This window comes from Phyllobates terribilis, unplaced genomic scaffold (assembly GCF_046119375.1).
Source record: "Phyllobates terribilis strain yellow unplaced genomic scaffold, ASM4611937v1 Scaffold_1__5_contigs__length_1240528914, whole genome shotgun sequence".
Taxonomy (NCBI): domain Eukaryota; kingdom Metazoa; phylum Chordata; class Amphibia; order Anura; family Dendrobatidae; genus Phyllobates; species Phyllobates terribilis.
The window spans coordinates 1,123,961,062-1,123,983,947 of record NW_027362761.1 but is presented as its reverse complement, the minus strand read 5'-3'; the positions used below and the strand labels follow the sequence as shown (position 1 = coordinate 1,123,983,947).

At 42.6% G+C, this 22,886-nt stretch overlaps 1 protein-coding gene across 2 annotated transcripts in view; it reads left to right on the top strand.

The window, feature by feature from the left end:
* Nucleotides 1-16,663, top strand: part of PACRGL (parkin coregulated like) — a 28,840-nt gene extending 12,177 nt beyond the window's left edge. The window contains exons 4-8 of one of the 2 annotated variants that reach the window (XM_073646923.1): nt 3,681-3,771; nt 9,566-9,700; nt 12,137-12,244; nt 13,483-13,563; nt 15,338-16,663. In XM_073646923.1, coding sequence (XP_073503024.1) covers nt 3,681-3,771; nt 9,566-9,700; nt 12,137-12,244; nt 13,483-13,563; nt 15,338-15,394 — 472 coding nt within the window. In that variant the 3' untranslated portion in view covers nt 15,395-16,663. The remainder of the gene's footprint in view (nt 1-3,680; nt 3,772-9,565; nt 9,701-12,136; nt 12,245-13,482; nt 13,564-15,337) is intronic. The other variant, XM_073646931.1, reaches the window with a different exon arrangement.
* The last annotated feature ends 6,223 nt before the right edge of the window (nt 16,664-22,886 follow it).

Below are 22,886 nucleotides of genomic sequence, written 5' to 3'. Positions count from 1 at the left end.
CTTAAAAGGCACTCTGTCAAGGTGGATCCGGAAAGCCATCACGATGGCCTATACGGGATCGGGCAGAGATCCTCCTAGCAATCTGAAGGCCCACTCTACACGGGGCATGGCTGCTTCCTGGGCAGAAAGAGCGGACGTGCCCATTGAGCAAATATGTAAGGCGGCCACATGGTCATCTCCGTCCACTTTCTATAATCACTATAGACTTGACCTTTCTGCCTCCTCTGATCTCACATTTGGGAGAAGGGTTCTGCAGGCTGTGGTCCCTCCCTTACGTACTTAGTTCTCTGTAATTCTCTCGTTGTGCCGTCATGGGTGACAGAAAAACACGTATAATACTTACCAGTAATGTGTTTTTTCGGAACCCATGACGGCACCTTTTACATTCCCTCCCTATCACTATGGTGTTCACCTTCCGGTTGGTGGGTGTTGAGTATTCACATGGGTGAAATTCGTTTATGGTTAATAAAATTATGTGCTCTAACCGGAGAGTCCTCTCATGCTCTGTAATCCACTGATGCGGAGAGAGGCGCCGCCCTTTTTATCTTGAAGGTTTCCTGTCCTTGAAAGGCGGATCCCCTCTCTCGTTGTGCCATCGTGGGTTCCGAAAAAACACATTACAGGTAAGTAATATACATGTTTTTGGGGTCCATTTTCTCCTCTTACCCTTGTGAAAATAGAAAACTTGGGACTAAAACATAATTTTTGTGGAAAAAGTTGGATTTTTTTTTTTATGGCTCCACCACACATCTAGATAAGTTCCCTGAGGGGTCTAGTTTCCAAAATGGTGTCAAATTTTCATTTTTTTCACAAATAAGCGCAAGTGATATCGAAGAAATTTTACCACTATCATGAAGTACAATATGTCACAAAAAACAATCTCAGAATCAGGGGGATCCGTTGAAGCGTTCCAGAGTAATTACTTCATAAAGTGACAGTGGTCAGAATTGTAAAAATTGGCCTGGTCATCAACGTGCAAACCACCCTCGGGGGGTAAAGTGGCTAAATGCTGGGTTCACAAAGCAAATTGACAGGGATGTGGAGGCAGAGGCAGCACTATTTGAATGTATAGAGCGGAACGGGGAGGCAGCACTGTCTGAATATATATATATATATACTTTTGGTCTGTACTGTATGTGTGTGTGTGTGTATGTATGTATGTATATATATATATATATATATATATATATATATATATATATATATATATATATATATACAGTACAGACCAAACGTTTGGACACACCTTCTCCTTTAAAGATTTTTCTGTATTTTCATGACTATGAAAATTGTACATTCACACTGAAGGCATCAAAACTATGAATTAACACATGTGGAATTATATACTTAACAAAAAAGTGTGAAATAACTGAAAATATGTCTTATATTCTAGATTCTTCAAAGTGGCCACCTTTTGCTTTGATGACTGCTTTGCACACTCTTGGCATTCTCTTGATGAGCTTCAAGAGGTAGTCACCGGAAATGGTCTTCCAACAATCTTGAAGGAGTTCCCAGAGATGCTTAGCACTTGTTGGCCCTTTTGCCTCCACTATGCGGTCCAGCTCACCCCAAACCATCTCGATTGGGTTCAGGTCTGGTGACTGTGGAGGCCAGGTCATTTGGCGTAGCACCCCATCACTCTCGTTCTTGGTCAAATAGCCCTTACACAGCCTGGAGGTGTGTTTGGGGTCATTGTCCTGTTGAAAAATAAATGATGGTCCAACTAAACGCAAACCGGATGGAATAGCATGCGGCTGCAAGATGCTGTGGTAGTCATGCTTGTTCAGTATGCCTTCAATTTTGAATAAATCCCCAACAGTGTCTCCAGCAAAGCACCCCCACACCATCACACCTCCTCCTCCATGCTTCACGGTGGGAACCAGGCATGTAGAGTCCATCCGTTCACCTTTTCTGCGTCGCACAAAGACCTGGTGGTTGGAACCAAAGATCTCAAATTTGGACCAAAGCACAGATTTCCACTGGTCTAATGTCCATTCCTTGTGTTCTTTAGCCCAAACAAGTCTCTTCTGCTTGTTGCCTGTCCTTAGCAGTGGTTTCCTAGCAGCTATTTTACCATGAAAGCCTGCTGCACAAAGTCTCCTCTTAACAGTTGTTGTAGAGATGTGTCTGCTATTAGAACTCTATGTGGCATTGACCTGGTCTCTAATCTGAGCTGCTGTTAACCTGCGATTTCGGAGGCTGGTGACTCGGATAAACTTATCCAGAGATGACTCTTGGTCTTCCTTTCCTGGGGCGGTCCTCATGTGAGCCAGTTTCTTTGTAGCGCTTGATGGTTTTTGCAACTGCACTTGGGGACACTTTCAAAGTTTTCCCAATTTTTCGCACTGACTGACCTTCATTTCTTAAAGTAATGATGACCACTCATCTTTCTTTACTTAGCTGCTTTTTTCTTGCCATAATACAAATTCTAACAGTCTATTCAGTAGGACTATCAGCTGTGTATCCACCTGACTTCTGCACAACACAACTGATGGTCCCAGCCCCATTTATAAGGCAAGAAATCCCACTTATTAAACCTGACAGGGCACACCTGTGAAGTGAAAACCATTTCCGGTGGCTACCTCTTGAAGCTCATCAAGAGAATGCCAAGAGTGTGCAAAGCAGTCATCAAAGCAAAAGGTGGCTACTTTGAAGAACCTAGAATATAAGACATATTTTCAGTTGTTTCACACTTTTTTGTTAAGTATATAATTCCACATGTGTTAATTCATAGTTTTGATGCCTTCAGTGTGAATGTACAATTTCATAGTCATGAAAATACAGAAAAATCTTTAAATGAGAAGGTGTGTCCAAACTTTTGGTCTGTACTGTGTATATATATATATATTATGAAAATGTACTTTTGTTCGTGGGACAGCTCCTTTAAATACAAAAAAACAAGGTCCACACAAATACTCTAAATAATGGTAATGGGGAGCTGATCCCTGAGGATCAAGAGAATCACTCAGAAAGCAGAATTACTAAACAGGTTCTTTAGCTCTGTTTATACCAAAGAAGAGAGGCTGGCAGGTGTGCCCCTTCCCAGTGCCCTTAATAGGATATGTACAGGTGCATCTCACAAAAGTAGAATATCATCAAAAAGTTAACTTCAGTTCTACAATACAAAAAATGAAACTCCTATATTATATAGAGTCATTACACACAGAGTGATCTATTCCAAGTGTTTATTTCTGTTAATGTTGATGATTATGGCTTACAGCCAATGAAAACACAAAAGTCATTATCTCAGTAAACTAGAATAATTAACAAAAAACACCTGCAAAGGCTTCCTAAGTGTTTAAAAAGGTCCCTTAATCTGTTTCAGTAGGCTCCACAATCATGTGGCTTGTTCTGTTCTGATTTTGGATCAGGAGGGAAAATCTTGCTTTTCATGGCAGACTGAATCGTGCATTATGGAAGTACCTATACCCCATCCTTTTATCCGTTCCCACTCATCGGCAGAACTTGATGGACATTTGTCTTTTTTCCAACTTTAATAATTATGTAATTACTATAGATGATAACTTGCTACTTTGGGAATAACCCTTTAATAGATTATTTTACATCTTATTTTACATTTTTGTCATGAGTTTTTCCAGTCCGTTATAGTCAGATCTCCTGACAAGTTGTAGGCCTCTAAGTATAACTCCTCTCACTCCTGTACTGTTTCTTCCCCACAGGTTGGTCCATGGTTCAGTGAAGCATCGGTTACAATGGGAGCGTCCTCCAGAAACCATTCCATTCGACCCTCTGCTCATAACTTTAGCTGAGGTAGACTACACGTCCACTGTATTGAGTTTGTATTTCTCCATAGGCCTCCAGTGGCAGCAACTTTCTTTGTTTGACTCCAGGAGCAGGAAGGTTTTTCTCCCCTTCTGTCACACCATTGGGAACATTTTTTTCTTACTTAAATGCATGTATTTGAAGCTAAAAATCTTGTTCAAAATGAGGTTTCATTTAAAACTTTGCACTGTTTGCTTTTTACAGGTTCTTTGTTTTTCTGCACCTTAAATTTTGGTGTGGTCTGTGATTATAAATCAGCTGAGAGTCGCTCAGAGAAAGAGTGATAAGAATTACAACCTCCCTGTCAGAGGTCGTAGTGAGCTCACTGACAGAGTCTCAGTTAAAGGGGTGTTCTCCTGTTATTAAACTGCTTAATATAGTTAGACAGCATGAAAATAAGCAAGTTTTCACTTGACTTGCTTTTTCTATCTGCTTTCATTCTGCTGCTATGAGAGCTTTTATCTTACATAGTGTACAGCTGGTTTCCAATATGCTCAGCCTACATTTCCTGGCCGAGAGTGCCACACTATTACATTCCAGGACAGGAGTTAACTCTTAGGATTTCATCAGATCTTTCCAGTGTATTGATTTCTAAACAGCAGTTATCTGCTCACCTCCCTCTGTCTCAGCTCCTGAGCTGCTATCACTCCTGCATAATCATAAGGCCCGAGTACCAATGCAGTTTTCCTAATCATGACTCACATTGTGTGTTCCTTCAAATGCCCTGTTTTCTCTATATGTAAATAAAGTGATATGTACACTTACAACAAATCCCTGACAAACCAGACACTTAAAGGGGTTGTCCAGGTTTGTGAAGAAAGTCTGCAGTCACTTTATGTGATTGCAGACTTCTGAATTCTCCAGTGTCGGCGTCAAAGAGTGGGCGATCATGTGACTTCAAGTATGCGATCACTTGTGTTGAGTGAGGCCGCGCACGTCTAGTCGGAATGTGGCCAGAAGTATGCAGATCGCATACGTGCAGTCATGTGACCGCCCACTCTCTTCTCTGGCACAAGGAGAATCCTAAAGTGAGTGCAGAGTTTCATCACAAACATGTAGAACCCCTTCAATGTGTTGTTGCAGGACCAAGCTCCTTACCAGAACTGTCACTTGAGGAGGAGTTGCTCACCCCTTTAGCAACCAGGAAGTAGGGAGACTGCAAAGCTCTGCGCTGCTCAAGAGATGACTTGAGAATACCGATTTAATTCATTTTCCATCCAGCTATAGACAGTGCAACCCAAATGCTATAGAAAGCCAGCAGTGCAGAGATTTTTAATGAAATCCAGCTGTAAAAATGATTTTTGGCTTCATTTACATGCATTTAATTAAAAAAAAAAAATGTCTCCAAAGGTGGGCATGGACAACCTCCTTAACTGAATTGCCCAAATCACACTTCATTCATTGATATTGATTGCTCCAGGTAGATCACTGTTGTAGTCATCTGCTTTGGTCCAAACATTGATTTATATAACATTGATAAACTGCAGAAACATATTTATGGATCATCAAAATTAGTTCTGTGGGGGTCCAACACTCCGGACCCCTACTGATCAGCTGTTTGCAGCTCCTGCTGTATGTACACAGTTTACAGAGCTGGAGCAGCACGAATCTGTATACTGATGGCTATTCTCAGGCGCTGCAGCTAAGCAATGATTGAGCCAAACAGGAGATGAGCTGCAGTACCCAAGAATGACCACTACATGGTGTACCAAGCTGTGCCATTATGGCTCTGTACACCGCAGCAGGAGCTGCCAGCAGCTATTAGTGGGTCAGACCCCCACAGATTTGATATTGACCTATGCTAGGGATAATGTTTAAGTTTGGGACAATCCCTTTAAGCAGTGCCATTACCTTCCTATATAACACTACCGAGCCATGATCTAGTAGTAATATATTTATAGCTCGATATATTATCATTTTTCGCAGCAGTTTTGAGCAGTCTGGAAAGCAGAGACATCGCATTCGTCTCATATCTAAAGTGCACAAGTGATTGATTGCCATTTACCATCAGCAATACGTCCCTAGATCTGTCAGCGCAGTTTAGAGGCTGGGAAGCTGCAGCGGAGTAATTATTGTGAGGTGTCAGCCATTGCAGGGATTAATCATGTCCCATCACAACCACTTTCTATATCTGTCAGGCGCTGCTGTGTCTGGCTCAGTGCTGCACCCTGTGCGTCCGTCTTATCTCCCCGGGGAATAATCCCATTAATGCTTTTCTTTTCTCAATGTGAGAATGTAAATGGCGTCATGTAAGTGCCGTATATCCCTGCGTCTATCAACCGCATTCCATGGCATGGTCTGTGTCGTGTCACTGAGTAAGAGAAGGCGCAGTGTGATTAATGGCCTATGGTGGGACTGGGACTAAGCGTTATTTGTGTCTTCGCCGTCTAAAAAGGCAGCACTATCTGTGCCGATATCCTTCATTTTCAGGAAGGCAGTACTATACATGAATCTACATAATCTGCATGGAAGCAGTACTATCTGTACTTATATAATTTACAGGAAGGCAGTACTATATATGTAACTACAGTGGGGAAATAAGTATTTGATACACTGCTGATTTTGCAAGTTTTCCCACCTAAAAAGAATGGAGAGGTCAGTAATTTTTATCAGAGGTATACTTCACCTGGGAGAGACAGAATCTAAAGATAAAAACTAGAAAATCACATTGTATGATTTGTAAAAAATACATTTGCATTTTATTGCATGAAATACAAATTTGATCACCTACCAACCAGCAAGAATTTTGGCGCTCACAGACCTGTTAGTGTTTCTTTAAGAAGCCCTCCTACTCTGCACTCAATACCTGTATTAATTGTACCTGTCCTCAATACCTGTATTAATTGTACCTGTTTGAACTCGTTACCTGTATAAAAGACACCTGTCCACACAATCAATCACACTCCAACCTTTCCACCATGGCCAAGACCAAAGAGCTGTCTAAGGACACCGGGGACAAAATTGTAGACCTGCACAAGGCTGGGATGGACAGCATGACAATAGGCAAGCAGCTTGGTGAGAAGGCAACAACTGTTGGAACAATTATTAGAAAATGTAAGAAACACAAGATGACTGTCAGTCTTCTTCGGTCTGGGGCTCCTTGCAAGATCTCGCATTGTGGGGTAAGGATGATTCTGAGAAGGTTCAGGAATCAGCCCAGAACTACACAGGAGGACCTGGTCAATGACCTGAAGAGAGCTGGGACCACAGTCTCAAACATTACCATTAGTAACACACTACGCCGTCATGGATTAAAATCTTGCAGGGCACGCAAGGTTCCCCTGCTCATGCCAGCACATGTTCAGGCCCGTTTGAAGTTCGCCAATGACCATCTGGATTATCCAGAGGAGGCATGGGAGAAGGTAATGTGGTCAGATTAGACCAAAATAGAACTTTTTGGTATCAACTCCACTCGCCGTGTTTGGAGGAAAAAGAAGGATGAGTACCACCCCAAGAACATCATCCCAACCGTGAAGCATGGTGGGGGAAACATCATACTTTGAGAGTGCTTTTCTGCAAAGGGGACAGGACGACTGCACCGTATTGAAGGGAGGATGGATGGGGTCATGTATCGCGAGATTGTGGCCAACAACCTTCGTCGCACAAGAGCATTGAAGATGGGTCGTGGCTGGGTCTTCCAGCATGACAATGAACCGAAACACACAACCAGGGCAATTAAGGAGTGGCTCTGTAAGAAGCATTTCAAGGTCCTGGAGTGGCCTAGCCAGTCTCCAGACCTGAACCCAATAGAAAATCTCTGGAGGGAGCTGAAACTCAATGTTGCCCAGCGACAGCCCCGAAACCTGAAAGATCTAGAGAAGATCTGTATGGAGGAGTGGGCCAAAATCCCTGCTGCAGGGTGTGCAAACCTGGTCAAGAACTACAGGGAACATCTGATCTCTGTAATAACAAAGGTTTCTGTACCAAATATTAAGTTCTATTTTTCTATTGTATCAAATACTTATTTCATGCAATAAAATGCAAATTAATTATGTAAAAAAATTTCTGGATTTTTTTTATGATTCTGTCTCTCCCAGGTGAAGTGTACCTATGAAAAAAATTACAGACCTCTCCATTCTTTGTAGGTGGGAAAACTTGTAAAATCGGCAGTGTATCAAATACTTATTTTCCCAGCTGTATAATTTACAGTGAGATATAGGGAGCAAGCACTATCTGTGCCTACATATTTTACAGGGAGGCAACAGTATCCATGGCTACATAATTTGCAGGAAGGCCGTTTTATTGTGTATCTACATAATTTGTGGGGGAGAGAGGGAGGCAGCACTTTATGTATCTATATTATTTACTTTGAGTGACAGGGCAGCAGTACTATATATGTGTATACATTATTTAGAGGAATAGATAGTGCTGCCTTCCTATCTCTGCTTATAAAATGTACAGGGAGGCAGTGGTGTATGTATCTGCATCATTAACAGAGAGGCAGCACTAGTTATGGCTACATAATTTTTAGGGAAGCAGCGCTATCTGTGCCGATATAATTTTGAAGGAGGCGGTACTATATATGTATCTACGTAATTTACAGTGAGAGATAGGGAGCTAGCACTATCTGTGCCTACATATTTTACAGGGAGGCAGTACTATATATTTATCTACTGTACATAATTTACAGGGAGAGTTATGACTACATATTTTTCAGGGAAGCAGCACTATCTGTGCCTACATAATTTACAGGGAGGCAGAACTATATATTGTATGTATCTACATAATGTACATGGAGAGTCAGGTAGGCAGCACTATCTGTGCCTGTATAACTTACAGTTAGGCAGTACTATGTATGTATTTATTGTTTGTAGAGAGAGTCAGGGAGGCAGCACTATCTGTGCTAAATAATTTTCAGAGGGGTAGTGCAATGACTGACTATATTTTACAGTAACAGTGTCTACATAATTTAGAGGGAGATACCAAACAACAGTCCTGTGGGTTTTTTTTTTTTTACCTCTTTTACATGGAGAGACGAGAGCAGAAATGATTTTTTTAAAGGAAAGGATGTACGGTATGGTAAGATATGACCCTGCAGCCCACACACGGAGGTGGGCACCCCACTGTCACACGTGACTATACAGTCACCTCCAGGATGTGTGCACCCTATAGAGAGTAGTGCAATTAATGTCGGAGACACTGGTCAGCTACATGTGGATGGCAACGATTACAGTATATTGTTCAACAAAAACCATAAATCCAGGAAACGTGACTCTCTGGGTTTTGGGAACTTTACAGACACCTGTAGACAGGGTGTATTGGCTGAATCTGCCCCTCGCTCTTTTTCTGTATTTCTATCTGAATTTTGCATGTTGAAGTCATTGTGGTGCCCGGGCCTTAAAGGGGTTTTCCCATCTCCAAGATCATATCCCAATAGCTAGTAGGTATAATAATAATAATATTAGCAAATTCCTCCAATTAGAAATGTAGTATAGTTCTTCTGATTCGCTATGTCTCTTTCCTCTTGTGCAGGCATTGCAGGACTTTAGTTGGTAGTGGATGTAACCATGGATACCTATCTAACAAACGGTCACTATATCAGTGGTCGTAACCATGGGTACCTAAGGTCCTGCAATGCTTGCACATGAGGAAAGAGACATAGTGAATCAGAAGAACTATACTACATTTCTAATTGAAGGAATTTGATAATATTATTATTATTATTTATTACACCTACTACATATTGGGATAGGATCTTGGAGATGGGAATACCCCTTTAAAGGAGGCCTGATAATTATTACTCCTTAAAACTTACAGATCTTCCCTTATTTCTCCTGCTCAGGGTCTCAAGGAAACCAAACACCCATACACGTTTGTATCCCAGGAAGGCTTCAGGGAATTACTGATGGTTCCTGGTGCTGCTGAAAAAGCTCTGCCCATCTTACCCAAAGTTGCCGCTGCTTTGAAAGGTGCCCTCGTATGTATTCCCCATACCCGCCCTTCATTATCTATGCCAGGGCTCGACAAACCCAGGCGCCTGGTCGCCAGTGGCGCCTAGAAAATGTTGTCTGGCGCCTAGAAAATGTTGCCTGGTGCTTGAGGAGTTGAGGAGTTGAGAAGAAAAAAAAAATTACTCTCAATCCAATCCCACCTCCTGCACGGAGTCATCCAATCGGAGGAAGCAGGGACAGTATCGCTCAGGCCGCCTTCTCCACTTTGCTCCGCCCCCCTTATGCTCCGGGACTGGACAGGGAGAGTTGGGTTACGGGGGAAGGATCGCTGTGGCCGGGGGCCCGTTCTCATCTCCCGCTACCTGTGTAAGTACATACAAAGGCCGTGCTCCCCGGGGAGACGCCGTGTGTGAGGGGGTCTATATGTACATACAGTGTGTGCCCCACCATCCCCCCTCCCCGGCCGTGTACAATGAGGCCGCAGTCGTGCAGCCGCCGCGCTGCACATTCGCTACCCGTGGTATTGTGTGAGGAAATTCTCGTCTGCTGTGAGTGCGGCGATTGGAACCTAATGGCCGGGAGGGGGTAGCGCTGCACGGCTGCACAACCGCCTGCGGCCGCCAGGTGGCGCTCCGCCGAGTGTTGCGCACAAAGCAGCGCGAGGGGCAGCAAGACAAACATCAGCCTCTGTCCATGGTGATCGCCCGCCGCTGACCCCTCCTCTGTGGCCGCTGAAGCACTGCCCGGTGTGTAATGCTGCAGTGTCCCCAAAATCACATGGCCACACACTACATACGTTACCCAGCAACCCCCTCCAATGTGTGTGTTATTAAAAGGTCTTCATTTTACTTGCAATCATCAGCTGCAGTATATATGTATGTACATTGGTGTACATATGTATATCCACCAGTATATATATATATCGTGCTGTATATACAGCAGTGTCTCTATGTATATACATCATTGTATATATGTATATACACCTGTGTATATATGTATATACCCCAGTCACTATATCTATATACTATAAAAAATTCTGGCTCCTAAATTTTTTGGCTGGCTCCTAGATTCTGAACAACTTTGTCGACCCCTGATCTATGCGTTCACTGCACTTCTATTGTATTATTAGTTTTGCCAGATGACAAATCCAGCTCTGCTTTATCTCTGTTACATGTATAAGAAACGCCTGATTAACATCCATCTGGATTGATGGTTTTCTCCCGGTGAGCTAAACCACAGTGAATGCATTTACCTATTAATAAGGCTTTTATATAATAGATCTTTGTGGTCCAGAGCCTTTTCTCTGAACTTTTTAGGTCTCCGCTTTACTATACAGTGGTCCCCTAACAATAAAGCGTACTGATCGGTACTCATATTAATATCCCAATCAGTGGCTGACATGTGTCATTGTATGTCTATACTGCCACATACATCAGAGGTATGATAACTTCTGACGTATACTTCCGACATATACCCCTCAACAGATCCTTAAGCTGAAGGAAAATGGAAAATTATTCTACATACATTCTAGAAGTCATTCATTTTGCCTTTATCTCCTTTTTAAAGGCCCAAATTATAACAGTCTGTCTGGGACGCAGCCTAGTAGAAGAAATTCTCTCCCTCGCTGCTATTTGCTAGAGAAACTAAGTCAGGTTTTAATCGCCCCCAGGAAGTTTCATAAGTGGTCTGTTGTCTGCCTTTAGTCTAATTAATGGGAATCTGTCAACAGGTTTTTGCTATTTAATCATCAGCATAATGTAGGGGCAGAGAACCTGATTCCAGCGATGTGTCACTTACTCAACAGCTTATAGTTTCAGTACAATCAGTGTTTTATCAGCAGAAGATTATCACTGCAGGAACATGCCAGGCAGTCCAGGTAATCTGTGTAATCCCGCCCCTACCACTGATTGGCAGCTTCAGCCTCCAATCAGTGGTGTGGGCGGGGTTATACACAGCTCAGCGGTCATAGCACTACATCTGCAGCAGAGAAAACATGGATTTTATCAAAACTGCACTACGCTGCCCAGTAAGTGATATATCGCTGTAATCAGGGTTTCTACCTCTACTTCATGTTGCTCTCAGAAATCATAGCAAAAACCTGCTGACAGATTCCCTTTAAATATCGTATTCAAGCTATATCAATCTCTGCTCACTGCAGAGCCGTGGATAGAAATATCTTTCTGTCCTGATTTGTCTGGGAAGTAGCAGTGTATACTGGAAAGATTGGAAGGGACTGGTTGTACTGTCAGCTGCCAGAAGGTGAAGGAGACCGATTTAGTCTATTACAAAGAGAACGGAAGCACAAAAAAAAATTCAAGCACATTTAGAATCTGATTATATTTAACATAGAACTTGTGATGCAAGCACTGAATAAATGTATATCCAGAGGGATTAGTATAATAAATATATGTAATATGCAGTATTTCCATGTTCATTCACAATGTTCTGTGTTTGACCCCCAGATACATGCTGATGGAGGAGTCTTTGAGAGAGGACTGAATGGTTTGGTGCAGGTGAGCGCTGTCGTGGGGCCGGCTCTGAATATTCATCTGAAGAATCTACTAAGCAGTGTGAGTAGGAGAAAGCTGCAGATGATACATTTACAATGGGATCTCCACTTGCACAGGGTGCGGATACGTAGTTCATTATTATATATCTGATACTCGGCCTGGTATTGTACATATCTGACTATGGCAGATCCTCCCTCCCATCCGCAGTCTCACCGGGCATCTTCGCTGGCACTTTTTTAGAAAAACATGAAGTCCCGTTTTCCTCCGACCGTTCTTCATTAGTTTCCTGCAGTTTGGTTGAATATAAATAATTGATACTATGTGTCATTATGTGAGAAATATTCGAGACTAAACACTTTTTCGGTCTTGATTGGAAAGATCTCGGTTGCTTTGTTTGTTTAGACTTATAAATTATTCCCACCATTGCTGATGACTTTGACACGGATGTGAAGTTACACGGTTTTATATCCTGGGCAGATTCAGCAAACTTCACTATAAAGGGATTTTCTCATCTACTTAATCAAGTTCATGATGATGTTATGTAATCAGATATTTAAAGTAGAAGTCACAAGGTTTCCTCTGTCTGTCCCTCCACTACACTAAATTCCTACCTGCCCTGACTGTTCACTAGGGGGGCAAATACTCCAGACGCAGCTCCACCGCTTTTATTATAGAGATTACAGGAGTCCCTGGGTGCAGACCCCCCAGACTTTTTGTGCTTAGGGTGGGACATCAATGTTATACAGCTGGAAAACCACATTATGGCCTTGGCTACAATACACATGGAGAAAACATGAATTTTGAGTACACGTGAATTTTCGTCCCTATTGGGCTGATTGATGGGGCAGGATCAGGACTGTAGGGCGGATGCTTCAACACCTCAAAACGAAGTCCGGCTCCTTCTTTACGACTGACACTTGTGCAACCTTCCTTGAACGTTTCCATCCACCCATACACATTTCTTTGTAACAAAGCATTTCCTCCATAAAGTGCACAAAATCTTCAAGAAATACCGGCACCAGCGTCCCCCTCAGACCACAAAAATGAATCCCCGCACCCTGCTCTTCTCTGTTGCAAATCACAAGAGGGGCAGCCATTGTTTCTCGCATCACAGTCAGAAATAAACTGACGTAACATGTTTAACCCTGCGCAGCAGCGACCGGGGAGACGTCGGCCTCATGCGGAAAGACATGGCCGCCAACGGGAGTTTTCATACAACCTGAGTGTGGCCTTTTTTTTAATTGAGCTACGTGCTCATGTCATCTGTTTTTTGTTTTTTTTTCATTTTTTTATTTTAGCTTTCCAAAAGATTAATGGACAAGAAATACAAGGATGGAGTCACATCTGCATTACAGAAGCTGGAACAGTACGGGGGAAAGGTAAATGTGTGCAGTGCGGCAACTTATAGACCATGTTGGTAAAGGCACCACGCATGCTCTGTACTCATGGGATGGTTCATGCATCGTTATCTTATGTCCTGGCACCTCATCTGCAGTGGTTTCTTTTCTTGAGGACCCCACAGATGCCTCCAGTAATAGAGGGAGTGTAACACAATATGTACCTGCAGTATAAATTGGTATGGATGCAAATAGGAGCATGTTCACACTGGCCATTACACAGACAAAACTTAAGAGACAAAATGAGCATATAAACTGCTGTAAATAGTAACAGTATATATATATAATGCAGGGTACTTGGTAAACACTGTTGTTGATTAAAAAAAAACGTAACAGCCATCTCAGTGAAGGTGTACCCAAATCAGGATGGTCCTATCGAAGGTATTAAAACCTAACCAAAGTGACATCAATGTGAATAAGGGCTAAGCAGGACTGAGGCCCCGAATGTGGATACTTGGCAAATGAGAAGCTATATGCTTTTATTTACTTTCAGCAGGGTGTATGTTCGTTTTCTTTCTGTCTCAGGTTTTCTCTGGTTAATGGCCAGTGTGAACATGCTCCTAAGTTGCATGCATGCAAACTTATACTCCAGTTAACCAAAAAAAAATTAAGTTTCGGGTTTCTGCACTTAGTTCAGGTAAGAGTGTATGTTCACTTTGTTCCTGTCATAATGTGGTAACTCACCTGGTGAGGGGGATTCACCAAGTCAGAGGTTTATATGAGCAGCATGACGGAGCGAAGAACAGCAGAGATGGAAAGGCTGGACAGCATCTGAGGCGTGGAACAGCATGCTGGGTGTGCTGGAGGGTACCTTGGTGTCATGGAGTGACAAAACCGAGTGTGCAGATTGTGGGATAGCCAGATATGTAGACAGGCACCATGGAAAAGCATAGTATGTGGACAAGCACCTTGGAACAGCAGAACCGAGTAAAACAACAGAGTTCAATTTGTTAGCATATATGCAGCAGAGCTTGATTTGTCTGGATGCACATTTGGCACAAGAATCAGCAGAAATTAGCGGAGTGGTTGAATTGAGTTTGTCACAGGGCACATGGTAGACCTGGAGTCCAGTGGAATAGTGGTGCTAAGCTCAGGTCACCTAAAATGCCTTAAGCTGGTGCCATCAGAGGCGCACGCCAAGTTCAGTGTCTGTTACTATAAACTTTGTCCCGTCAGTACGTTATGTAGCTTCGCGGTAGTATAAATATGAGTGTCCATAATACGGAGCTATGGCACCCATAGAAATCTTTGTGGTCTTCCGGTCTCTCCCGGTGTCTCTGTTTACATTGAGTCACACAAAGGTTTTTCTTCTTACAAATTCATATGGAGTCTGTGGGGGAGAAAAAAAAGTTCCCCTGAATGCTGTATTACAGAGGTATTCCTCTAGGGGGCACAATACCTTAGTAACAAACCATGTGGTGGCACCTAAGGCGCCTACAGGTCTATAAACGTGAAACGGAGTCCCCTGCGCAGGCGCCTTTCTCATGGCTTTTCCATATGCATGAAGCCTCGTTACAGAGCAGGGTGTACAGCAGAATAATGCTATTATTTAATTGCAATTAATTGTAATTTAATTCACAGTTTTATTAAAATTATTAATATAATGTATACAATTAATTGTAATTATTCAATAGTAAAGTACTGTGGAATATGTTGGCTCTATATAAATAAAAATTATAATTTTTTTTACTTTTAATAGTTTATTTGATTGAAATGTGAAGTTAATTTTATGATTTCTTTGTTTTCTCCTATACAGGAAAGTCTTGGCATAATCAAATTTAAAATACCGACCTACTGCTCTATATACAGCTGAAGGATGGATAACAGCGTATCTAGAGAAATGATATCTGCCACAATCCTGACGTCACCCTGGAGATTTCACATAAACTCCTAGTTAAACCTGGGCAACAAAAATCAATGCAAACCATCTTTATTGATGCATCATTAAAAAAAAAAAAAATAGTTCATGACCATTTCATAAAATTTGCAGGACCAGACACTACACGACATCGGGAATCGGACGGAGACTTTAGGGGACACCTGGATGCAAATAATGTGTTCACCCTGCAAGGATATCACATACCACACAATGGCGCTGCGGGGCTTCTTGTGGTATGTGATTACTTTTTAGCTCTTAATAAAGATGCTCCTACAGCGTTTGTTAGCTAAAAAGGAATGGATAAGTAAATGAAGTAATAAAACATGGGAAAAATGGTTAGGAAGAAATCATAAAAGTTTAGATCCAACTCTGAAAACGCCACTCATTTCGAAAGCATCTAAGAAGTGTTCCATGATATGATACTAAATAATGCACAAGTGTTCATGTAGGAACCAGGGATCCTCCACTCTGGATGTGCGTTTCGCCAAAAAAAGCTTCATCTGGAGGCGTTGAGTGCTAGTAAAGATTATATTTAGAGGGGTTATCCATCACTTTACAGAGCTGCTCTCTTCTGCATCAGAAATGAGCCATGGTGATGATATTACTAAGACGCATGCGCGATCAGCAGGTGTCATGCATCGGTCCCGTTCTATAGGCCATGTAGGCAATACGGGCCGATCACGCATGTGTCTCTGTAGGTGTTCGGGTTGTAAGGTCATCGGCACCGCTCAGCTCTGATGGGGACATGTGCAGCACTGAACAATGTTGGATAACTGAATTATCAGGGTAGACACTGACCACGGCTCACACCTAAATCAGCCGGTGTCACTTTCATGTTAAACCAAATGTACCTTTACTTCATGATCAGTGCAATACCTGATTACATACAGGTTGTCCAGGACTTATCCTACTTAGCGAAGGTCGTCAGTATCAGATTGATGTTGGTCTGACACCCAGTTCTCTCAACCGATCAATGGTGGCCAGATGTAAGCTTCTCCCATCATTCTAGATAATAATGATTTATTACGGGTACCTGCACATGGTGATTCTGCTGTACAGGTCATAAAGTCCCAATAGTCACCTCCCCATCAATCATACTATTATAACATTTTCTAGCAATGTGTTATGGGAAGAGTGACTGCATTATGCCTTTTGCTGAAGATGATGTGCCCATGATACATGAGTAAAGTCTGATGGACCATATCAGCTGTCTCTTCTCCTTTCAATTTCTAAACTCCACGGATACTTAGTCGGTAATCTCCGAGTGGCCCTATGTGCAAAATCATTCATATCACCTTAAACCCAGTATTTTCCTTAAAAAGTTGTCTCGTGATCGTGTCTAAGGTACAGTTTATCCTCCGGTATTTCTTGCATTTGTTAAGAACTCGTCATAGTCGCTGTGTTATCATCACCGTGGAGCTGTGGCTGTAGAGTTATAAAAGTGTTTGCCTTAATAGTTTCCAAAACAAACCAAGTATTTTTGTATGAATTAAAATAATTTCTTGTTCTTTATAAAATCACTGGAAATCATCATTAATTATCCGATAAAGAGTAAAAGGGGGTTCACCATGCTACAACCCAAACAATAAAGCTCATGTTATCAATGAGCAATGTCTGAGACTAGTCGTATGGTTATTACAGTGTGTCTATGTATGTAAAAAATACATCAATTAGTCCATAAGTGAATTGATGCAGAATGTGCCTTTACAAACAACTGGTGACAAATTATTCACTATTGTGTGAACTTACTGACCTCACAATGTGTCCATCCAGTTGTATTGTACAATCAGGAATAATACAATTTATCTACTGACATTGCTGCAAATCTATATATATAATCGTCTAATTCTGTCTGTTTGTCTGTAACGGAAATCCCACGTCGCTGATTGGTCGCGCCAGCCGCCCGCGACCAATCAGCGACAGGCGCAGTCCGGCTGCAAATTGGCGCGGGATTTGAACCATGCTTCGCTGATTGGTCGCGGCCGCGACCAATCAGCGATATTGGCGCAACTACTTTAAATTAACCCCCCAATGTATCCCCCCGGGGCCCCTAATGAATTTCATAAATACCTCATGTTGCCAATACTGCCTGTGCAAGGCGCTATCACTGACCGCGCACAGGCAGCATGTGACCCCCAGCTGCAGCCGGCTCTTGCTTACGCTTACGTCACGACTATCTGCGGGGGACTCCTGTTCCGCATTCCACGGTGAGTGACGGGTTGTGGGCGGGGTTATCCCCCATCGCGTCACACCCGGCATCCACCGCGCGCTCTCTCAATGAATGGGACGTAACATGACGTGACGTAAACGGAAGCAAGAGGCGGCTGCAGCCGGGGGTCACGTGCTGCCTGTGCGCGGTCAGCGATAGCGCCGCGCACAGGCAGTATTGGCAACATGAGGTATTTACGAAATTCATTAGGGGCCCCGGGGGGATACATTGGGGGGGTTAATTTAAAGTAGTGGACAACCCCTTTAAACCCCGCTTCGCTGATTGGTCGTGGCCGATCAGAGATATTGGCGCGGAATTTAACCCCCAGTCACAGTGCCACATAGTTCACTCACGTTTACTGGACAAGATCTGTCAGTCACAGCGCACTGAACAGATACTTCTTTACTGTACGCTATCACGATTTATGCTTCCTGTCTTCCAATGGGTCGTAAGCGAAAATACGCCAATGAGGATGACAGAATAAACTACATACATGTTCTAGAATACACAATGCGTTTGAATTGAGCCACCATCTAGTATATAATAAAGTACAAGATACACCGGCACTCACCATGTAGTTTTCATCTTTGTTACTAATGCTGACCGCAAAAGCCCGTGCTGGAGCGAAATGGGCGAAACTTCCGTTGATTCAATATTTGTGCCAGATCCCTTCCCTTTCTGGAATCGTAAGCCGGTGATATGTTTGCTATATAAGCATTACTAAAGAAGATGACAATTATGATGTGATTGCCAGTGTATGGTCTATGAAATAATTGTGGTACTCTTTATATTTATACTGAGCACCACCTGTCTTTGTAAACTCACACTTTTTTATTTTATTTTTTTTTTACTTTTATACATATATATATATATTTTATGCTGATGTGTCACTGGTTATAACAAACTTGTTGAGTAGATTCCACCTTTTTCTTTTAATATTTAAACCTTCACCTCAAATCTTCCTACAACAGCTATGAATAAGGGTTGCTAACCCGAAACGTGTAAGCGTAATCTTTTGTGTCCTTTTTGCTTTATTTCACCATGTTTTTAATTGTAAAGTAAAAGTTATGTTTTAACAACGGGGCCATGGACTGTAATGGTAACGGCAGAGCGAATGTGCAACTGTAAGAGCAGAGCGCACTGTAATGGTAACGGCAGAGCGAATCTGCGCTCTGATGTGCACTTTTTTCGGGAGTGTATGCGTACAGTAGGCGAACACTCAGACGCAGTCTACTACATCTAAGTGTCCGCCTCCTGTAGGTGTAAACTCCCGAAAATGACGCACGTCAGAGCGCACATTCGCTCTGCCGTTACCATTACAGTGCGCTCTGCTCTTACAGTTGCACATTTGCTCTGCTGTCATTATTACAGTTTTTTGACCCCATCAGCGCATGCATCTGGACCCAGTTTTTCTGGGAATTTCGGACGTATACCCTGACAGGGACACTGAACGTAATGTGAAAGTACCCTTAAATGCCCACCTTACAGCAGCTGTCATCATATATAATCTGGCTTAAGGAGATTGTACCTAGTATAGAAGTTATCTGACCGCTGGTAACTCCACCAATCCCAAGATTTGGTGCACCATGCTTTATTAATTCTCTATGGGACTATTGGAGATAGCCAGGTGCCATCCTTGGCAATTTGCATGATCTGGTTTAAAGGTGTACCAGGTTTATAACTTATTATGTGTACTTATATAGTGCCATCATATTCAACAATGCATTACAGACCTTATCAGCACTGTCCCCATTGGAGATCACAATCTACATTCCCTATCAGTATGCCTTTGGAGTGTGGGAGGAAACCAGGGAACCCGGAGGAAACTCACAAACATGGGGAGAACATACAAGCTCCTTGCAGATGTTGTCCTTGGTGGGATTTGAACCCAAGACCCCAGCGCTGCAAAGCAACAGTGCTAACCACTGAGCCACTAAGCTGCCAGTATAGGTTTGCCCATATGTCTAGGAGTCCATCCACTGGAGCCCAAACAGATCCAAAGAAAATTCATTCTCTATGGGATTGTAAAGGGGATGACACATGCAGGGAAAAGAGGCTTCCTGTTTATACATAAAGAAAATAGAACAATTATCTGGTAGAAAGGCAAAATGAGCAATTGTAAGCGCACAGTGATATATAATATGATGAATGCAATATATTCACTGTATATGTTGATGCGCTTTTCATGCGGTCTAATGTGCGGATGGTACCCGGGTGTGGAGGAGAGGACTCTCATCCAGACCCAGGTACCATTAAAAAAAAAAGAATAAAATAAAAAATATATATATTCTCACCTTCTGACGGCCCGCGCTGCGTCCTGCCGGCTTCCCGCGCACTTCGGGGTTGAATGAAGGACCTTTGCTGACGTCAGAGTCATGTGACGGGTCACGTGACGCTGACGTCGGAAGGTCCTACAGTCTTCACTGCCGGCAGCCGGGACCGATGAAGCAGGACACCGGGGGCCATCAGAGGGTAAAGTATAGATTTATTTTTTATTTTTTGACATTCACACACTATATAAATCCATGGCGGCTGCATGGATTTATATAGTGTGAAGTTGACAAGCACTTTCCAAGTGATGCTAAAATCGCTTGGGAAGCGCTTGTCAACCCGCATGCGGAAATGAAAGTGAAGACCGCTTCATTTCCGCATGTCCCTGGCAGGAAACCGCATGTACAATCCGCATGTACAATCCGCATGCGTTTTTTCCTGCCAGAGAGATGCAGAAACGCTCAGGAAAAAATCCTGAGCATTTCTGCATCGTGTGCACATAGCCTAAAGAAGGACTCGCATCAAAGCTTTTCTCCTCTAATGGTGTTTTACTATATCCTCCTTTACGAGATGCGACACTGGCTCAGCAACCTCAGGGTTACATAAAATGTAGTAAAGTAATGTGGTTTCCAGTGTAAATCAGACTCATTGTCTTAATGTCTCATAAAAGAGACGCCCTGCGGAGATTTATTCCTGCCACATGCTGAGTTTTTCTTCTCATTTTATGATGTATTTAATAAAGAAAAGGCTTTTTTTCGGCATTTCTTTTGACCGTTGGTAATAAAACACAAAGACCACATGATTATGAAAGAAGGTTTTATTGTAATCGGCTGCTATGGCTTACAGTACAGAAACACACCAGAACTGGGCTGATGCTCATGGTCATATACAGGACGGCTCGCCATTGTGCACAGTGTTACACATTGCTATCATTAGGGCAAGTACAATGTATTCGTGTCTGAGAAGACATGCGCTTGTGGTTCATGGGGCAGTGCCATTTCGTGGTAATTGGTAGCCTTTTTTTCCCCCCTAAGCAGTGATTGACCCTAAAAGTGCACAGTCCCCGGTCATATATTCCTTGTTTTGTTATGTAGAACTAAATCTTGATGCGTTTGTTTTAATGAATAGAAAGAAACACACATTGTGGTCAGGTCACTAAAGGGCTTTCACACTGTGTTTTGGCACTTGTTCAGTGGCTCTATTGGGACTTACATCCAAACCCCAAGGAATACGGGATTTGAACGTATGCGCCAACGGGGCCACAGACTATAATGGTGCCGACAGCGAACGTGCGCTCTGCCGTGCATCGTTTTTGGGCATATACCCCTACTGGAGGCGGACACTCTGACTTGGTAGACTGCGTCTGGTTGTCCACCTCCAGTAGGTGTATTCGCCCAAAAATTATGTACGTTGGAGCTCACGTTTGCTCTGCCGGCACCATTATAGTCCATAGCCCCATCGGCTCATTCGTCCCAATCCCGTTTGCAGGGGAATTTGGACGTAAACCTGAGCGGGTGCCAAGAGGCAATGTGAAAGCCCCCCTAAGCCTGAAGGTCTTCCATTTGTACCTGCCACCATTCATACGTGATTAGAAAGGCTCAAGGACCAATACAGAGCTGCTACATCACTAAACCGAAATCACATATAGGTGCAAATTCACACTGCAGCCATAAACAGACAAAACCTAGAATAAAAGCAATAAATAGATTGCAGTCAGTAAATAAATAATACATGTAAGAAATGTAGGGTGCTTAGTTAACTCTGTTTTGATCAAAAGAGCGTAAAAGGCATCTAACCACGACAAGGTGTACCCAATTTGGACCCTCCCAATCGCTAGTATTTCACCTCAAAATAGATGGGGGCAGAGCAGGACCTGGACCTGACAGTGTTTTACCCGCCTATGAAAGGCTAAATAGACAAGGTGCAGAGCCCAAAGGTGAAAGGCCCCAACCTCAAACGTACGAAGTACAAGAAACTTAAAGCTAAACTGAAACCTTGGGCCAGAACCACCTGTTAGTATAACAGCAATAACTCACATTTTTATGCCATGTGAGCACTGCAGCCAATCAGCGGTCACTAATGGGCTGCTTCTCTTATACATTCACACTGCGGCCATTGACAGACAAAACCTAGAATAAAAACAATATATATGGTAAATTAAATATTTGTTGCTACGGGTAATTACTCCACTTTTAGGCCACGTTCACACGTTCAGTATTTGGTCAGTATTTCACATCAGTATTTGTAAGCCAAAACCAGGAGTGAAACAATCAGAGGAAAAGTATAATAGAAACACGTCACCACTTCTGTATTTATCACCTTCTCTTGGTTTTGGCTGACAAATACTGATGTGAAATACTGACCAAATACTGAATTTGTGAACGTATCCTTACTCCTTACTCTGCATTTTTTGTGTCCCAATGTATGACCAAAACTCACTTTTTTGTGAACAGCAGAGGTGTAGAAGATTGCCAACATAGAAAAAAAAGATCCGAAAAATCTGTGCCTCCTAGGTCTATACACTGACTAATCTTAAAGCGTGACTTAAAGGCTATTGATACTTTTGATATGGAAAAGAAAGATTTTTACATTTGTGGCAACATTTAGGTAATAATATTGCACTATGGTTCAGTCTGAAATCTTCGTTACTTCTTTTATTTTCAGACTCCCTGATATGCAGTTTGCAGCCTGATCCAAGTTTCTGACTTTTGTGGGATTGTCCCTCCCAGTAATATAGGCTGGATGTGAGTTCTGTGTGTATCCAAGGTGCTGTTGTCTTCAATCACATGTCAGCACTGCTTCTATCCTGTAAATTAACAGTTGTGCTCAAGAGTTTACATACCCCGGCAGAATTTTTGCTTTCTTGGCCTTGTTTCAGAGAATATGAAAGATAACATAAAAACGTTTTCTCCCTTCATGGTTATTAGTGGGTGAAGCCATTCATTG